Source organism: Pelodiscus sinensis, chromosome 8 (assembly GCF_052426305.1).
Source record: "Pelodiscus sinensis isolate ZL-2025 chromosome 8, ASM5242630v1, whole genome shotgun sequence".
In the NCBI taxonomy this organism is placed as follows: Eukaryota; Metazoa; Chordata; order Testudines; family Trionychidae; genus Pelodiscus; species Pelodiscus sinensis.
In genome coordinates, this window is record NC_143059.1 from 27,254,337 (window position 1) to 27,271,986 (window position 17,650).

At 40.0% G+C, this 17,650-nt stretch overlaps 1 protein-coding gene across 6 annotated transcripts in view; it reads right to left on the reverse strand.

Annotated features, from left to right (window-relative positions):
* The window catches only part of RUFY2 (RUN and FYVE domain containing 2), an 88,961-nt gene that overhangs the window by 11,332 nt on the left and 59,979 nt on the right, over positions 1–17,650 (reverse strand). For 3 of the 6 annotated variants that reach the window (XM_089780122.1, XM_089780121.1, XM_075934922.2), the window contains 3 exons: positions 16,026–16,155; positions 11,616–11,710; positions 4,797–4,845 (listed from right to left, as the gene is read on the reverse strand). In XM_089780122.1, coding sequence (XP_089636248.1) covers positions 4,797–4,845; positions 11,616–11,710; positions 16,026–16,155 — 274 coding nt within the window. Of the gene's footprint in view, positions 1–4,796; positions 4,846–11,615; positions 11,711–11,951; positions 12,102–14,390; positions 14,490–16,025; positions 16,156–17,650 lie in introns of those variants that run through there. The other 3 variants (XR_012905594.2, XM_075934923.2, XM_075934924.2) reach the window with 3 other exon arrangements.

Below are 17,650 nucleotides of genomic sequence, written 5' to 3' on the forward strand. Positions count from 1 at the left end.
AACACCACAGGAGGATCTACCATTAGAATACCCATCTCTCCAATACTTTGAGCAAATGTGATGGCCACTAAGAAGGCCATCTTCAAAGGGAAATGTAGCAGCAAGCACAAAGGATTATTTCATGAGGCAGTTAAGAACCAAGTCAAGATCCCAAAAGAGGCATAGAAGTTCAAATTGAATCCTCTTGAACTTTATGTTGTCTACTGTAGCAAAAAGGTCAACCTCTGGAAATTCCCAAGCTAGGAGTATTTTGCTAAAGACTCCAGAGTCCAACTCCAATTCAAAATTTCAAGAGAAACATTTGTTCAGATTGTCTACTAACTGGGTTTTATATTCCTGGGAGGTAAGAAGTCAAAAAGACTATCCAACTGGGTAATGCACCAGTTCCAAAGTAACTCTGCACCACTTTGGCACAGAGTCAGTGGGGAATATTCTCCAACTTGATGACTGATATAGTTTATGCATGCTATGCTGTCTGTCAAGATCCTGATGGACTTGTATCTGAGCACTGGAAAAAAGGGGATGCGAGCATTTCTTATCTCTCAATTCAAACAGATTGATGTGCAAGCACTGTTCCTTTTATAACCACTTACTTTGGACTGAGTGAGGACCCAAATGTGCTCCTAATCCCAAGAGGGAAGCATCCAATGTTAATATAATTTTAAGCTGAACTGCACAAATTTTGAATGATTCAGCCAGCAGGTGAGTGACTGTAGGATCTTTCTAGGTATAGACAGCTGCTTGTTTAGACTGTGTGGATGTGTGTTGGATACACATACAGTTCTGAGCCACCCATAGACACTGAAGATATAACCTAGTGTTTTGTGTTACAAAATGCAAGCCACCACATGTCCCAGAAGTTACAGACATATTCTTGCTGGAACTTGAGGGCTGAGCTGCACTCTTTGTATAAGGTTCCTTTGGGCAAGAAAGCAAGTGAGAGGGAGATAAGATCTGCCCATTATGAAATCTGGATGTACTCTTATGAAGAGAAATCACTGAGAGAGTGAAAATAAGTTTCTCCACATTTATCTGTAGGTCTAGACTTCAGGAACATTGGAGTTGTTTGCACTGCTGACTGTAACTACAAATACGAGCAACCTTTGAGGAGACAGTTGTTGAGGTAGAGAATGGCAGTTATTCCTAAAAAACAGAGGTAGGCAGCTACAACTGCCATCATTCATCAGAATTCCTTAGGGACTCAAGACAGACCAAAGGGTAGCAGATGGTATTAGTAACAATTGTGACTGAAAATGAACTGAAGAAATCTTTTATGGAAAGGATGAATTACTACATGAAAGTAAGCTTCAGGGGGCAGCTGGGTTAGTCTGTTACAGGAAAAAAAACAAATGGTCTGGTAGCACTTGATAGACTAACAAAACATGTAGATGGTATCATGAGCTTTCATGGGCACAGCCCACTTCTTTAGATGACCAGAGTTATGAGTTTGGGATGTGTACACCCAAGCCAGATCCACAGGGAAGCATTGGAATTAGAGTTAATCCGCAAATTCAATTCGCATGCTAATGGACTCAACCGTGATGAAAGTTGGTTAGGACACTACCAATTTAACAACCATTAAAGGTGCAAACAGCTCTCTGTGTTGTATCCTTCTTCACACGGGAGTCTATTGACTGATTTTTATCTGCTTCGGTTTAACTATCCAATCTTCAGATACGTACTGATGCTCTATCTCCTACCTACCTCCCTTTTTCTTCCCTCCCCTCCCCCTCTCCTATTTATTTCGGGTGTACTCATCCCACACTCAATCTGATCATCTGAAGAAGTGGCTCAGCAAATTAACAAATGACACACAGGTAGGGGGAGAGGTAGATATGCTGGAGGGTACGGACAGGGTCCAGAGTGACCAAGACAGGTACAAAGGTACAGGATCAGGTACAAAGAAGGGCCACTAGGATGATCCGAGGAATGGAAAACCTGTCTTATGAAAGGAGACTCAAGGAGCTTGGCTTGTTTACTTTAACCAAAAGAAGGCTGAGGGGGGACATGATTGCACTGTTTAAATATATTAGAGGGATAAATACCAGGGAGGGAGAGGAATTATTTAAGTTTAATACCAATGTGGACACAAGAACAAATGGATATAAACTGGCTAGTAGGAAGTTTAGACTTGAGATTAGACGAAGGTTTCTAACCATTAGAGGACTGAAGTTCTGGAACGGCCTTCCAAGGGAAGTAGTGGGGGCAAAAGATCTATCTGGTTTCAAGATTAAACTAGATGGGTTTATGAAGGGGATGGTTTGATGAGATAACAGGATCTTGGTAACTAATTGACCATTCATTATCAGTGGGAAATAGGTCAATGGAGGGATGATAGGAGTTACTACAGAGAACTTTCTGGGTGTCTGGCTGATGAGTCTTGCCCACATGCTCAGGGTTTAGCTGATCGCCATATTTGGGGTCGGGAAGGAATTTTCCTCCAGGGTAGATTGGCAGAGGCCCTGGAGGTTTTTCGCCTTCCTCTGTAGCATGGGGTACAGATCACAGCTAGAGGATTCTCTGCATCTTGGGGTCTTCAAAGTATTTGAAGGCTTCAATATCTGAGACATAGGTGAGAGGATTATTCTAGGAGGGGTGGGTGAGATTTTGTGGCCTGCACTGTGCAGGGGGTCAGACTAGATGATCATAATGGTCCCTTCTGACCTTAAAGTCCATGAGTCTATGAGATAATTTGGAGGATTGGGCCAAAAGAAATCTGATGAGGTTCAACAAGGACAAGTGCAGAGTCCCACACTTGAGACAGAAGAATCCCAAGCACTGCTACAGGCTGGGGACCAACTGGCTAAGCAGCAGTTCAGTAAAAAAAGACCTGGAGATTACAGTGGATGAGAATCTGGATATAAGTCAATAGTGTGTACCTTGGAGATAAAAAGGCTAATGGCATATTAGAGTGCATTAGTAGAGTTGCCAGCAGATCTAGGGAACTGATTATTCCCCGTTATTCAGCACTGGTGAGGCCACCTCTGGAGTACTGCATCCAATTCTGGGTCTCCCTCCGCATTACAAGGATGTGGATGCATTGGAGAAAATCCAGCAGAGGGCAACAAAAAGTATTAGGGGACTGGAGTACATGACTTACAAGGAGAGGCTGAGGAATCTGGGCTTATTTAGTTCACAGAAGAGAAGAGTGAGGGGGGATTTGATAGCAGCCTTCAACTATCTGAAGGGAGGTTCCAGAAAGGATGGAGAAAGCTGCTTTTCAAAAAAAAAACCTATGGTCAAGACGGGGATCGTTGTACAGAAATGCCCCGTTTTGAAAGATACAGTAAACCTCATTTTTACAGCAGGTTTACATGATCTTTCAAAACAGGGAATTTCTATCCAACAATCCCCATCTTGACCGCGAGCTTTTTTCAAAAAGCGGTTTTTCGAAAAAAGCTGCGGCCGCCATCATGTAAATGAAGTGCAGGAAATTCAAATCCCAGCTTCATTTACAATTTTGATACGTCTAACTTACATCCCTCTATCAAAAAAGGGATGTAGTTTAGATGTACCCTTAGTGAAGCCTTCAGTGGGAACTTTTACAAAATCCTCACCCTCCTTTATTATGGCACAAAATGTTCCTATGGTAAACGGTCAATAAAATAATTAAACTTCTCATAGTTTGCTCAACAACTTTGTGGCCTCCCTTCTCATATCCCCCCCCCTTTTTTTGTGGGGGGGAGTGCTCAACAACTTTGTTCCCTCTTTTTTGTTTGTTTGGGTTTTTTTGCTCAACCAATTTTTTTCCCCACCATGTTCGGTATTTTTTGTGTATCTGGCAACCCTAGATGTATTAGGGGAATACACAGGTTGAATAGGCATTGCTACCAAAAAATCTGTAATCGAAGGTGCAGGGACACATGCATGCCTACAGTGGAGCTCCTGCAGGGACACTACTCAAAGAAGAAATGGGGACAGAGTGATTCACCTAATGTCTCACAATCAGTAACAGAGCTGGGAACAGAACATAAGTCTAAATTCAGTGCCCCGTTCACTGAACCATTATGCCTCTCATATGGAAACAATCTAATGCTTCAGATTGAGAAAACAGATAGCACCATTGTGAATTGTTAAATTCTGTTTGGCGAAACAAACAATAAGTAAATCAAAACTATGCTTTAGGTATAGATGAGTGTACACAAGACATTCTTTCAAATAATAATTACATGAAAATAATTTTATCATTAATTATTTGAACTGTAGTAGGACTTAGGAACCCCATAGGCCCCACTTGGGTAGCCACTGTAAAAACAAGTAACAAGAAGATGGTCTCTGCCACAAAGAGATACATAAGCATTCAGGATAGCACCAGACATCCAGAAACTAAAGCGTTCCAAGGAGGTTTCACCTGGCTATTTTATAAAATATATGTGAATTCTACTATGATGAAATCCTTATTGATCACAGACTATCATACAGTAATTTATATTCAGCAGTAATTCAGTTCCTTATGACTAAATAACCTCTGCTAGAATTTAACTTCACCAAGGACATATTATTTTGTCATACTTTTAAGCTAAAAGATTAAGGTGTTTAGACAGAAATTTTAAACAAGAATCAAGATCCCGTAGCAACCTGTTAAACAAAGTTAAAGTAGGCCAAAAGCAGTTAAACTGTGCCATTAATTGCTTCAGAACATACCTATTTATATCACTCTGAAACACAAAACCATCTAAATGAAAATCTATCCTAAATACTTAACTTTGGGGAAATAAATCTCATGTGTTTAAAATTGTTCAAGAAAATATATTTTTTAAAAAGCCTCCCTCCTTTCCCCTCCAAATCTTACTAACCTGTAATGCTTTGTTTGCTTCTTTTATGTCTTCTATTTTAAGCTTTGATCTAAACACAGATTATACACAGTTTAGACATTTATTCAGAGCTGGGATTTCCCTACCCCCCCCCCCCCCCATGTATACCACTCCTGAATTTCCCCCACACCCCTCCCCAGTTTTGTGAACTAGTTACATGCCAATTTAGTGATTGTTTGGAAATCTGAATTGAAATTGAAACGTTAACACACACTTTAAAAGCATATACAGTCCCTTCCAGTCCTATTATTCTATGATTCTATATGTGTATCTTAAAAAGTATAATAGATTAGAAAAGTATGAACATGGACTAGCTTCCTTATACAGCCGTTGTTTTTTATGACAATGTCAGTGCATTCATTTTGGTGATGTTGGCCAACCTAATAATTTCAAATTATGATTTGTAAGCAAAGTCAGAATGAGCTCTCCCTGACAGCTAGTGATGAGCTGGGGGCTGAAGGGAAAGGCTTCAGGACCAGATTGTATTTATATTCACACCTAATCTACCCAGGTATCCAACAAACAGCTGTGTTGCTCAAGTGATAGATTTTGGCTGGGGTTGGGTTACAAACCACTTGAATGCGGGGGGGGGGGGTGGAGAAGGGGAGAGAGAATGAAATATTGTTGTTCATATTGTATGAGTAAAGGGCAGCAGAACTGTACTTAACCTGTACTGATTGAGGGCATCAAGAGAAAGGGTGGGAACAGGTGTTTTGCTGGATGGTCTGTCTGAGTCAAAAGTACCAAACTGTTTAGGATAGTCAAGACAGAAGCAGACTGTGAGGGACTCCAAGAAGATCTCACCAAACTCAGTGATTGGGCAACAAAATGGCAAATGAAATTTAATGTGGATAAGTGTAAAGTAATTCACATCGGGAAAAATAACCCCAAATACACGTACAGTATGATGGGGGCTAATTTGGCTATGACAAATCTGGAAAGAGATCTTGGAGTTATCGTGGACAGTTCTCTGAAAACATCCACACAGTGTGCAGCGGCGGTCAAAAAGGCAAATAGGATGCTAGGAATTATTAAGAAAGGGATCGAAAATAAGACACAGAATATCTTACTGCCCCTGTATAAAACTATGGTACGCCCACATCTTGAATACTGTGTACAGATGTGGTCTCCTCACCTCAAAAAAGGTATTTTGGCCTTGGAGAGGGTTCAGAAAAGGGCAACTACAATGATTAGGGGTTTGGAACGGGTCCCATATGAAGAGAGGTTAAAGCGACTGGGACTTTTCAGATTAGAAAAGAGGAGACTGAGGGGGGATATGATAGAGGTATATAAAATCATGAGTGGTGTGGAGAGGGTGAATAAATAAAGGTTATTTATTAGTTCCCATAATAGAAGAACTAGAGGACACCAAATGAAATTAATGGGTAGCAGGTTTAAAACTAATAAAAGAAAGTTCTTCTTCACACAGCGTGTAGTCAACCTGTGGAACTCCTTGCCAGAGGAGGCTGTGAAGGCTAGGACTATAATAGAGTTTAAAGAGAAGCTAGATAATTTCATGGAGGTTAGGTCCATAAAAGGCTATTAGCCAGGGGATAGAAAGGCCAGGGACACCATTTGTTTGTCAGAGGCTGGAGAAGGATGGCAGGAGACAAATCACTTGATCATTGTCTTCGGTCCACCCTCTCTCGGGCACCTGGTGCTGGCCACTGTCGGCAGACAGGCTACTGGGCTAGATGGACCTTTGGTCTGACCCAGTATGACCATTCTTATGTACTATGTGACCTACCCCTCTCCGCTGTTTAAAGACAGAGCTGATTAGGCTCGATATATAGTCTTTTGTTTTGTTAAGTGACCACTACAGCTGAAATCACTGATAATCAGGTCTAAGTGCTCCTGTGGGTACAGTGGTTTTGTGTAAGAGACAGCCCAGAGTGCACTAGCAGTGAGGTTCCCCCACTGAGAGCTCAGCTGAAATCACTGAGAGCTGGGCAGAACCTCAAGAGACCAACCTGCAGAGGTCAGTGTCAGGTGGCAGTAGAAGGTGACAGCGCAGGGCCATTGGCAACAGAGCGATGAAGTGAACGGTGGCACAATGAACAACAGTGGCCAGAGCAAACAGTGAGCAGCTGAAGGAACAAGCAAGGTGCCTTCTTGCCCCCCACCTGTGAGGTGTACTCATGTGAAAGCACCTCTGAACTCTGAGTCTCCATTGACCAAGGACAACACCGCTGAGTGGGGTGAGGTGGAGGGGAAAATGAGGGGCACGTTAAATAAACATTTGTTTGTTTGACTATATTTTAGTGACTTTGCTCCAGAATGCTAGATTTGTGACTGGGACTGAAAACTTATATAAATGTGTTTCCTAGTAGGCCAAGCATTAAAATGCATTATTTGCCAAGGTTATCATCTCACATCGTTTCTATCTTGAGAGGTCATTATGTTGGGGAGTTTCCTTACTAAACATTTTTATTATTATAATTAATTTTTTCATAAGAATGGTCATACTGGGTCAGACCAGTGGTCCATATAGCCCGGAATCCTGTCTTCTCACAGTGGTCAAGGCCATGTGCTTCAGAGGGAATGAACAGAACAAGTAATCAAGTGATCCATCCCCTGTTGCCCATTCCCAGCTTCTGGCAACAGGCTAGGCACACTCAGAGCATGGTACTGCATCCCTCCCCATCCTGGCTAGCAGCCACTTGTGGACCTATTCTCCAGGAATTTATCAGGTTCTTTTTTTAATCCTGTTATAGTTTTGGTCTTCACAGCATCCCCTGGCAAAGAGTTCCACAGGTTGACTTTATATTGTGTGAAGAAGTACTTCTTTTTGTTTTTTTAAAACCTGCTGCCTATTAATTTAATTGGGTGACTACTAGTTCTTGTGTTATGTGAAGGATTAAATAACATTTCCTTATTCACTTTCTTCACACCCTAATCTTTTTCGTTGCCCATCTCTGTACCTTTTCCAATTCCAGTATATCTTTTTTGGGATGGGGTGACCAGATCTGCACACAGTATTCAAAGTGTGCATGTACCATGTACTTATATAGAGACAATATGATATTTTCTGTTATGTATTTTGGTGTATTTTGCATTATCCTTATGTTAAATTTGCATTATCCTAACAAAACATTTAATTTATTCATATCTTTTTTATACGTTGCAAGTCAAAGTGAAAATGAAAAGACAAAAACCAATACAACAATTTTTCCACTCAAAGGCCTCAAAAACTAACCAAGGCGAAGCACACATCAAGAACCAAGAGTATATCAACATGTCATCTAAAGGGTCAAGTGGTATATCTACATCCGACCAGCCCGAAGCACAAATACAGCTACCTACTAAAGAAACAGTGTTTCCAAAACCTAAAGGAAGTTAATGATGTTTGTCGATCAAAGTGTTCCCATTTATGGAAGTTACAAAAGATGGTTACTGGTGTACCTCTTGCAAAAAAGCTTATGAAGAAGGAAAGCTTTCCAATGCTATAACCGGTAAAAGTGGAGGAGCATGGTCTGTCAAACCGATCAGGAAAACCAATGCTGACAAACTATGTAAAAAGGCAGCAAATCACCAGGCCTTTGGACTGCATCAACATGCAGAAAGCCTTATAAGCCCACTTTCAAAGCCAATTTTAGAAGTACTTAATGAGGCTGTTACTGGAGACACATCACAGTTCATGTGAACAAGCATGGCTGTGGCATCATACTTTCTATTTAAGCAAGAGATACCACACACTACAAACTGGAGGCCAATGTTATGTGCATTGCCACTTCTTCATCCTGAAGTTGAACACTGGTTCCAAACAAGACCAGCAAATGCTCACTATCTTTCTGCAGGAAACTCAGCTGACTGGCTAGAAGCATGCGGTGTAACAGTGAAAGTCTCAACAGCTGAAAAAGTGAAGAACTCTCTCACCATATTCAAAAAATTTGCACACATGGCTGATGAATGCACTGATACAAATGGGAGTCAAGTATTAAGTCATTGTGTATGTTATCTTGATGTCAGTGGTAGTTCAGTAGAGGCATTTCTAGATGTTCAAGTTATAGAAAACACAGCAGCTGCATCTGTGACAACCCACATCTTAGAAGAGTTAAATGCTTGTCAATTGGACCCCAAACAGATGGCTGCTTGTGCATTTGATGGAGCTGCAAACTTCTCTGGAAGACATGGTGGAGTACAAGCTTTGCTCAGAGAAAAATGTAACCCTAATCTCTCCTATACACACTGCAGAGGCCATCTACTCCAACTAGCACTAGTACGAGCTGCAGAATCTTCAAAAGATATTTAAAAAGCTATAAATTTAATGTCTTCATCGTATTCTTTTTTCAGGAAGAGTCCAAAAAGATTGACTATCTTGGAAAATATAGAAGATGCACTGAGATTGAAGTTCAAATTAGTCCAACCTGGGAAAACCCGCTGGCTTTCTCATGAGTGATCCTTGGCTGTTGTCTTAAAATTACTCCAGCCGTTATTACTGGCTTTGGAAAGTATCTACCAAAATGGGATGGATCTAAGTAGTGAGGCTGGTGGATTACTTTTGCTACTATGTTCAGAGAAGACTATTGCCATTCTCTCTCTCATAAATCTACTGTTGAAACAGCTTGGGTCATTAAACAATGTCATCCGGACATCTGCTACAACAGTAGTAGATCTTTGTTCAGCAATAGAAGTTACATTTGGATCAATCAGAGAGCTATCTATTGAAAAAGTACTGGAAGAAGCAAAGATTTCAGTCCAGAAGTTGACTAATGAAGGCATTTATATTGAATCCTTAAGTGAAGAGGACAAGTGTTTGTTAAGACAACTGAAAAAGTACACAGACTTGATTCTTAAAAGTCTACAACAGCGATTTCTAGATTCTATTCAACCTCTACGTAGTTTTTACAGATGCCTGTCCTATAAAACACCAAAGGCTGAGTGGAGTGAGGTGCAATGGGGCAGCCATGTGCTCAGGACAGAACAGAGAATTTGAACATAGAGTGGAATATCATACGACAAATGAAGATTTGACTTCAACTTCTTTTTTTATCATCACTAGTGGCCCGATCAGATCTTTGTACTATGTTTCCTGGGATGAAGGAAGTAGGAATTCATCTCTTGCTACTCCCAGTCACAACAGCTGAGCGTTCTTTTTCATCATTGAATAGAATTTTGTGTTCTGAAAAAAGTCACCTTCTGCTTGATCATGTGACTGACCTAATGAGCATATCAATTGGAGGAATTGAAGACACACGAGAAGCCATCGAAGATGAACGCATTGCATTCGAGAATTTCATTAACAGAGTTGTGCAAAAATTATAACAAGAAACCAAAAAGGATGTAGACGTAGTGCTTCATAGAAGGCTTGAGTATGCAACTTTAATTTGTGTGTTTTAAAACATGAGTTAAATCTAATAAAATGGTCATGAAACATTTTTCAGTTTTTACTATGGTGCCATACAGCCCACCTTCACTCTCACGGTCTCACCCCTCATCGGCCCTGACACTCACTCACCCGCCCTCCCCCCCGTAATTCAAACACTCACCCCCCCCCCATTTTAATTCCTGGGGAAAACACTGATTCAGAGTATTTCATTACCACATATGGTTAAATACTTTAGAAGTTACCATTCTTCTAAAAAGAAAGGGCAAATTATGATGAACTTCTGGTTACTATATTGTTAAAATGTTTATTTTAACAGTAGCACTCTGAGACCCCAATCAAATTCAGGAACCCAATATGCTCAGTGCTGTACAAATACAAATGAATACATGATATCTTCTCCAAAGTTTCCAATTCTATGAATGGTGGTATATGTCTAGGGCTTGTCTAGACTTGGGAAATTTCTGCCAATATAACTAAATCTAGGTGCAAATCCTTAAATCCTGACCCACTGTAATGATGCAAAATGGGGTTTGGAACTTACTGTGTTAAATGTCATTCCATAGCACAGCATATACATGGATTCAACTACGCCCATGCAAAACAAAACAGCATAGCCAGGGCTGTAAGCTATGTGATACTACACTCTTTGACACAGGATGTAAAACATGGCAGTATTAGTCATGGTGTAACTGTTTACAAGAGAAAAGTATCCTTAAAAAGGAGACAAAAATCCACAAAAGTGCGGAGAAAAGTGTTAAAGGATGCTGAACCGTGTTCAAAGTGCACTGCTGACAAATAGTCTGACTAAATTAATGGTGTTTGGAGTTGCATCCCATTTTATACTCAGGAATCCTAGCATATGTAGAGTGGCTGAACATGCATGCATGTAATGATTGCTACTTGTTAAAAGCTTCTGAGCTCATATGCCAGCAGCCTACATCTCCCAAGAGTAGAAAATAGGATCCATGTGGGCTATTGTCACAAATAATAACGAACCTTCCTGTTGTGGAACCACTGTTGTTGGTTCCTAATAGAATTAGTCATTAGTGAAACGGAGTTAACACAAATGCTCACACTTTGTCCAACAATGTCTTAAGTACATTTATTGAGAGACAGGAAGATCTTTTATTAGGCAAGTTTGAGGAATCTCTTAGATTTCCCAAAGCATTTTTAATTGGAACTGGTTTTTTTTAGCTGGACATAATTAAGTCCATTATATTTTTGCTAGACAATGCCCACCATCTAAACGTGAAGTTAAATCTGTTCAGAATGCAAAGACACCCCGGCCATTTGAACACAGCTTTCTTTTCTGAAAATTTGTCAGATAATTTCCTCTCACTAAACTGAATAAATTTCATTTGAAGTCAATAATCCTCCCTAATTTCCTCATTTTACAGGGTAGATGCACAATTATTTTCAGTAGCCTTATATTGAATTTTACATTGGAAAAATCATCAAGAAAAATAAGTTACTCGCTAAGTTTGCAGGCCAGTTCTTGGAGAGCTTCTTCTTGGTCATGACATATCTTTTTCAATTGCCCATTTTTGTCCTGTAGTTTAAGGAATTCCTTAAAAAAAAGGCATGAGGGAGGTTAAAGTAAGAAGAAACAACACTGCACACAACACTTATTACTTAGAAAGTTACTTTTAAAATGTCATAATTTTATGTATTATCCAGTACTGTATGTCAAATCAGAAGATTAATGGAAAAGGCAATAGTATTTTGGAAATCTCAAAAGCATAAATAGCAACTCATAAATAAAGTGATATGATGGTGGAGAGGGAAAGAGATGTCCACATAATTATTACCAGAAGATCTGCCCACGTTCCATAGCAAGTAATGTGTGGCTTCTGCTTCCTCTTGTCCTATTCAAACTTTTCTGTTGTAAGTCCCCGAATCAAACCCCAGTGAAGTCATGGAAAAACTGCTACTGATTTTGATGGGCTTTGGATCAGGCACTAAGAAATATAAAAGGAAACCCTCATTCTTGTACCATTTCCCTAAAAGGAAAGGTGGGCGCGAGAGAGACCAAAAAAATGGAAAGAATATATATGTGGATAACATCCCTTGCTTCATATTCTCTTAAGAAATCCACCTCTGGCAGATCATCTACAGAAGCATGAGGCAATGGGGCTTACATAGCCTATGCCACCCCCAATATGTCACTGCCACAGCATCCTTCCTTGGACACAATTCATTTGCCTCTTCGTCACTAAAAATATTGTGTGGGAGAGAAATGGGGCTAGCAGGTGGAAAGATGTAACATGTTACATATATCTAGAAAGCAGCAAAATGTTCTATTTTATCTACATTTGTTTTGTATTTAAATGTTATGTTTACTTCACCCCAGAGCCTTGCAGTTCTTATAAGATTGACAGACAAATGGTTGGCTTTCAAACCCTACTCCTGAAAAAGACATATTCATGTACCAAAAAGCACAATTCAGAGGACATTCACTTTCTTCTATCTGTCTGGCATTTTCACCTTCTCAGTTTCCTTGTAATAACTGAGATGATGACAAACACCACAAATAGCTGGAGGGTTTTTTTGCCTGACTTTAGGTGGCTGTGATCTTAACTGTTTCAGGAAAACACATTATTTGGACTATATGAGTTAGGGAGTCCTTTTCTCATAAGTAATGAGTTCAAGTTTTTCCTTCTACTTTATCCTGATGGTACTTCATCTGGTTCTACAATTCAGTGATGTCAGATGCCAATTTTCTAAAGGAACACTTACTCCCTATTCCAGGTTGAACTTCTCGAGTCTGGCTCTCTCTAGTCCATCAACATTTGTGGTCCAGCATTTTAGTTAGCCAGACGTCCACTTATCATGGGTGTGGCCAAGTTACCTGCAGTCCCATAAAGTTTGTTTACAGCCCTGGCTCCCAGTGTTCAGTACTTTCATTTAGCTTTAATTTATCCCTAAATGTCTTCTTAGTGGCCAGTAAACAGTGGAAGCTTAGGTAATGCTGCTAGATAATACTGACCTCCTGTGATCCAGCAAATTCCCTGGTTCGACACTCATCAGATCCCCAGTGTGCCAGACTAGAGAGGTTCAACCTGTACTTTAAAAACTAACTGCTATGATTTTCTGGTTTCAGGACAGCTAAGAAGTGATGACTGACTAATACCATCTCCACAGAATAATTCTTTTTTTGTAGATCCATGACAATAGTAATTTGAAACAAAACAATTTCAGTGGGCTTCTTTACTATAGATTTTGAAAAATGTTCTAAAGCTAAAATGTTTTAGAAAATATTTCTCTCTCTTTTCATTGTCAGGTCTTTAAAAAACTGGTGATCCTATATTTTGACTATAACAACAAAGCCCTGTGATGCAAAGACTAGCATATGAATGGACAAGAATAGCTATATAAATGAGCATTCAATGCGCTGTCTCAGCAGGAAAGAGAACATTGAATGTGAAGGCATGAGGCTGCATATAAACCTGCTGACATCAGCAAAAAGCCTATCTAGAGATTAAGTCTGACATTAAATATTATATCCAATAGTATATATGCAGTGAGTAAATAGTACATATTTCAAAATCACTTGAAAATATTTAAAGACACTTAAAGATAATAAAACAGTTTAAAGACAGAGTTTGATAATAGGGACTAGAACATGTACTTGGTATTGCTTGGGTCCTTAAATAAATTTTGTTTTTCTTCATTTAAATCTGGGGTGGGGTTGGGACTGAGGACTTCAGTATGCAGGCTGTCCTGGAGAAAGAGGACAATCCCAGCTCTCTCTCACCGCAGCAGCTTGGGGCCTGACCAAAAGTGCCTGTGCACGACAGGCATAGTATCAGCCTTTTCCCAGATTCCTTGCTGACTGCAGTTAGTACTTCAGCAGTTTTCTGACCTATGTCTTGGACTTGAGTGCCCAGTGTCAGGTACCTATTGCCCCATGCCAGATATCAGGAATTGATATTTCTCATCTTGAGGAACCAGTTATTGTAGATAACAGTGAAATAAAAAGGGTGGAAAATCTTTAAATTGTATTAGGCAGTCAAGAAACCAAAGAAAACCCAGGTAAGATGGAAGAAGATATAAAAAATATGAAAGTCTTGAAGTTACACCAATTTCACCTAATTTAAGTCACCACTTTGTTCTAGAGGCAGATCTAAGATAAAAATTGTGTATTGTTAAACCTTGTCTGATTGTGTCATCTCTCTCTCTCTCTGTCAGTATCATAATGTCTAGAGGAGAAGTTGATCTGTGATTCTATGCTCTTTTTGTTAGCTTACGTTCCTCTAGTCTTCTTTGGTGTTATGTGTCATATCTCTGTCTTCCTCTTGATTTATGCTCCTCACAGGCACTGAAGGAAAGGAGTGAGAACACACATCCTGAAAAGGAAATACTGTATCTGTCATCATAGTATCTAGGCTTTCCTTTCCTCTTCTAGATATGCCATTGCCTCTCTATTAGTACCCAGATTATGCAACTATTTGAGAAGGGCATACAATTGGAAGGGACTCAAGTAATTAAATCTAGTCCCCTGCTATCACAGGCAACCCTGTCCACGATCTTACTATATATTTTAGAAATGTGCTCCTGTCTGTCTGGGAATCTATTTGTTCAAGAACTCCTCTTAAATACTAAGAGCTAGGACCACCAAATGTGGCATGCAGCTTCCTCTTATTGTAATTTAAAGCAAGGTCAGGGTTTGGTTGTGCCATGTCAATGGGATGTGCCTGGAATTCAACTCTCTCTCTATATATATAAAAAAAAGTTTTCCTGCAGGATGACAGCATGGGAACACGCACACCTCCCTTGGCTGTGCCCACTGCAGCTAAAGCAGCCAAGTTGCTGTGGCTAGAGGGCTGGGGTTGTCTGCACACCAAACCCCTCCTCCCCAGCCACATCCCAGAACAATTATTTAAATGAAGAAAAACAAAACTTATTTAAGGAACCAAGCAACACCAGGTAAATCTTTTAAAGGTGTAAAGATACAACAGAAATTGGTGACATGAGATTTTTAAGTAGCCAGATACACAGGGCTTGGTGGATTAGAACATTAACACTCATTGGCCCATTACAAGATTACAGTGAAACATCCTTCAGTCTGATTCAGAAAAGGAATAGTGAAATCTGCATTATCCTAGGAAAACTCAAAATCCTGAACCTAAGTCTAGAGGGTGAGAAAGGGACTGATTTTCAACAACAACAAAAAACCCTATTTATTTGTATTTTTAAGCCTAAGCATCTATTCTGTTAAGGATTTCAGCTCTGGGATGGGGGTATAGCTATGTATAGCCACCCACTTAGCATCAAGGTCTATCCGAACTGGGGCCAGAATCCAAAGCCTATATGCACTGCTCTCCTGCCAGCACTACACGTGGCTGCCATGGTCTCTGGCCCCTCTGACAGCCTCACCAGAGGGGGACGCCTGACGGAAGGAGGTCTGGGTGGGGCTAGCGCTGGGTCCAGAAACAGGTGCAACAGCATACAGTGCCAGCAGGATTGTGATGTGGCAGGGCTGACTGCTGAACAGTAAAAGAGGGGGAGGGGAAGCAGGTCCCCCATTCCTCCTGTCCCCTCTTGTCAAGGCCCCGAATCTGTTCTGTGCTTCCTCCTCTTCTTGCCCCGCTCCCCAGGGCTCCAGATCTTTCCTACACTCCATACTCTTGTTGTCCCATCCCCCCAGAGCACTGGATCCCTCCTGCACACATGATCCTTCTTCCCCCACCCTCAGGGCCCTGACAGCCTACTCCCCGCCCCCGCCATCATGCCCATCCACCTGAAAACTGAGCCCACCCACTTTTCTGTCCTAGCTATGCCACTGATCTGGGACAGTGAAAATGTATATTTCAAAAACCTGGCAAGTTCATTTTTAAGTTACTGATAAAGTAAATTTGAAAAGATTTCCTCCAGAAATTTACTTTTTTAAGACAAATGATTTGTTGGGTCTCTACTCTCAGATGACATAACGTTTCTTTTTCCTTTTGCAGATCATCTTCTAAAGCTTGTCTCCATTCTTTTTCTATCTTCAAATCTGTTTCTAGTTGAACGCTAGAATTGCAAACAAAAGACCATCATAGTGCATTTCAGTATAATCTTTTTAACAAAATAAATGCTTTTCAATATTGCTAGTTTCACTATCAGTTCAGCCCAATAAGCTGTATTTTACTATTTTGTTTTACAAGTTCATTACTTTTAACATTGTGAGATTTCTATGCAATTTCTTAAAAATATTTTGTATAGGAGTGTAATAAGTTATATGAAAATTGAGGCCTTTCATTCAGAGAGGCTTTGAGGGTGTTCCACAATTCTGAAGAACTGGCATTTGTAATTATTTAATCTATTGTCTTAGTATCTACTCTTTGGCAATTGAAACATGCATATTAAATAACTTTCCTGTTTGTCTGAAGTGCTGTGTAACTTTTTAATAATACAGCTCTTATATGTGAGAGAAGATAAGTAGTAAAATGAATTTCTAGTGCTCATAAAAGATGTTGTATTAGTAAGATTTTAAATGCAAAGCCTGATTATAGAGACAGAATTAAGAATATGTAACTTCTAAGGTATCTTGAATACAGAATAAAGGATTTTAAGTTGCTTGCTAGATCTTACTGAAATTCCTGTAAAACAAATGATATAAAGGAGGCTCTGCTAGTCTCTGCTACTGGATTCCACTGATGCAATTCTGTCATCAATTTAAAGTGACAAAGAATAATTCCTTATAGCTGCACAGAAAACAAAAACTAACAGCGGATGAGAGTAAACTCCTGGATCAAAATCTGATTACCTAATGAAGGAAGAAAGAATGGATAGTAGTTACACACGTTTTTATGGAGGAACTTGTGGCCATACTGATTTTAGAACAGCATAGTGAAGTCATTTTTCAAAGGAAAAAATTATTTTTGGGACACTACCTCAGCATATGATTTGTTGGAAAAAGATTAGAAGTGAACATGACTTTAAGGTTTTATAACTCTGGAATTCTAAGGATGAGATTTGAACTATTTTGTTGCCAAAATCTATGAAGACAACTAGTGATAAAGTGAACATTGGTCATGATGGCTGAACAAGTATTGATATTCAAATTAATAAGTGAGGCAATGGTCTGAACACAGATTTGGAAACTCTGAACTCCTAAGCACTAATCCTTGCTGTAGACTTAGATAAATAACCTTTCCAGTTGTCTCACTAAAATAGGGGGAAATACCACCCTACCTGACAGGAAGGTTTATAAAGTGTACTGAAAGCACAGTCTCAGGCCTGGTCTATATTGGGAGGTTAGGTTGAACTTAACTGCATTAGATCAATTTTCTAAAGAATGAGTCCACACCACCAAGCCCACCGTATTGACTGTAAGGGCCATTAAAGTTGATTTCAGTACTCCAGCTTTTCACAGGGAGTAACGGTAAATTTGACCTTGCATGGTTGATTTAGGATAGTGCAGATGCAGTGCTGTGAACGTCGATATTCTTGGCCTCCAGGAGGTTTCTCACAGTGCCCTGTGGCAACCACCAGGACTTTCAACTCTGCTGCTCTCCAGGTGCAC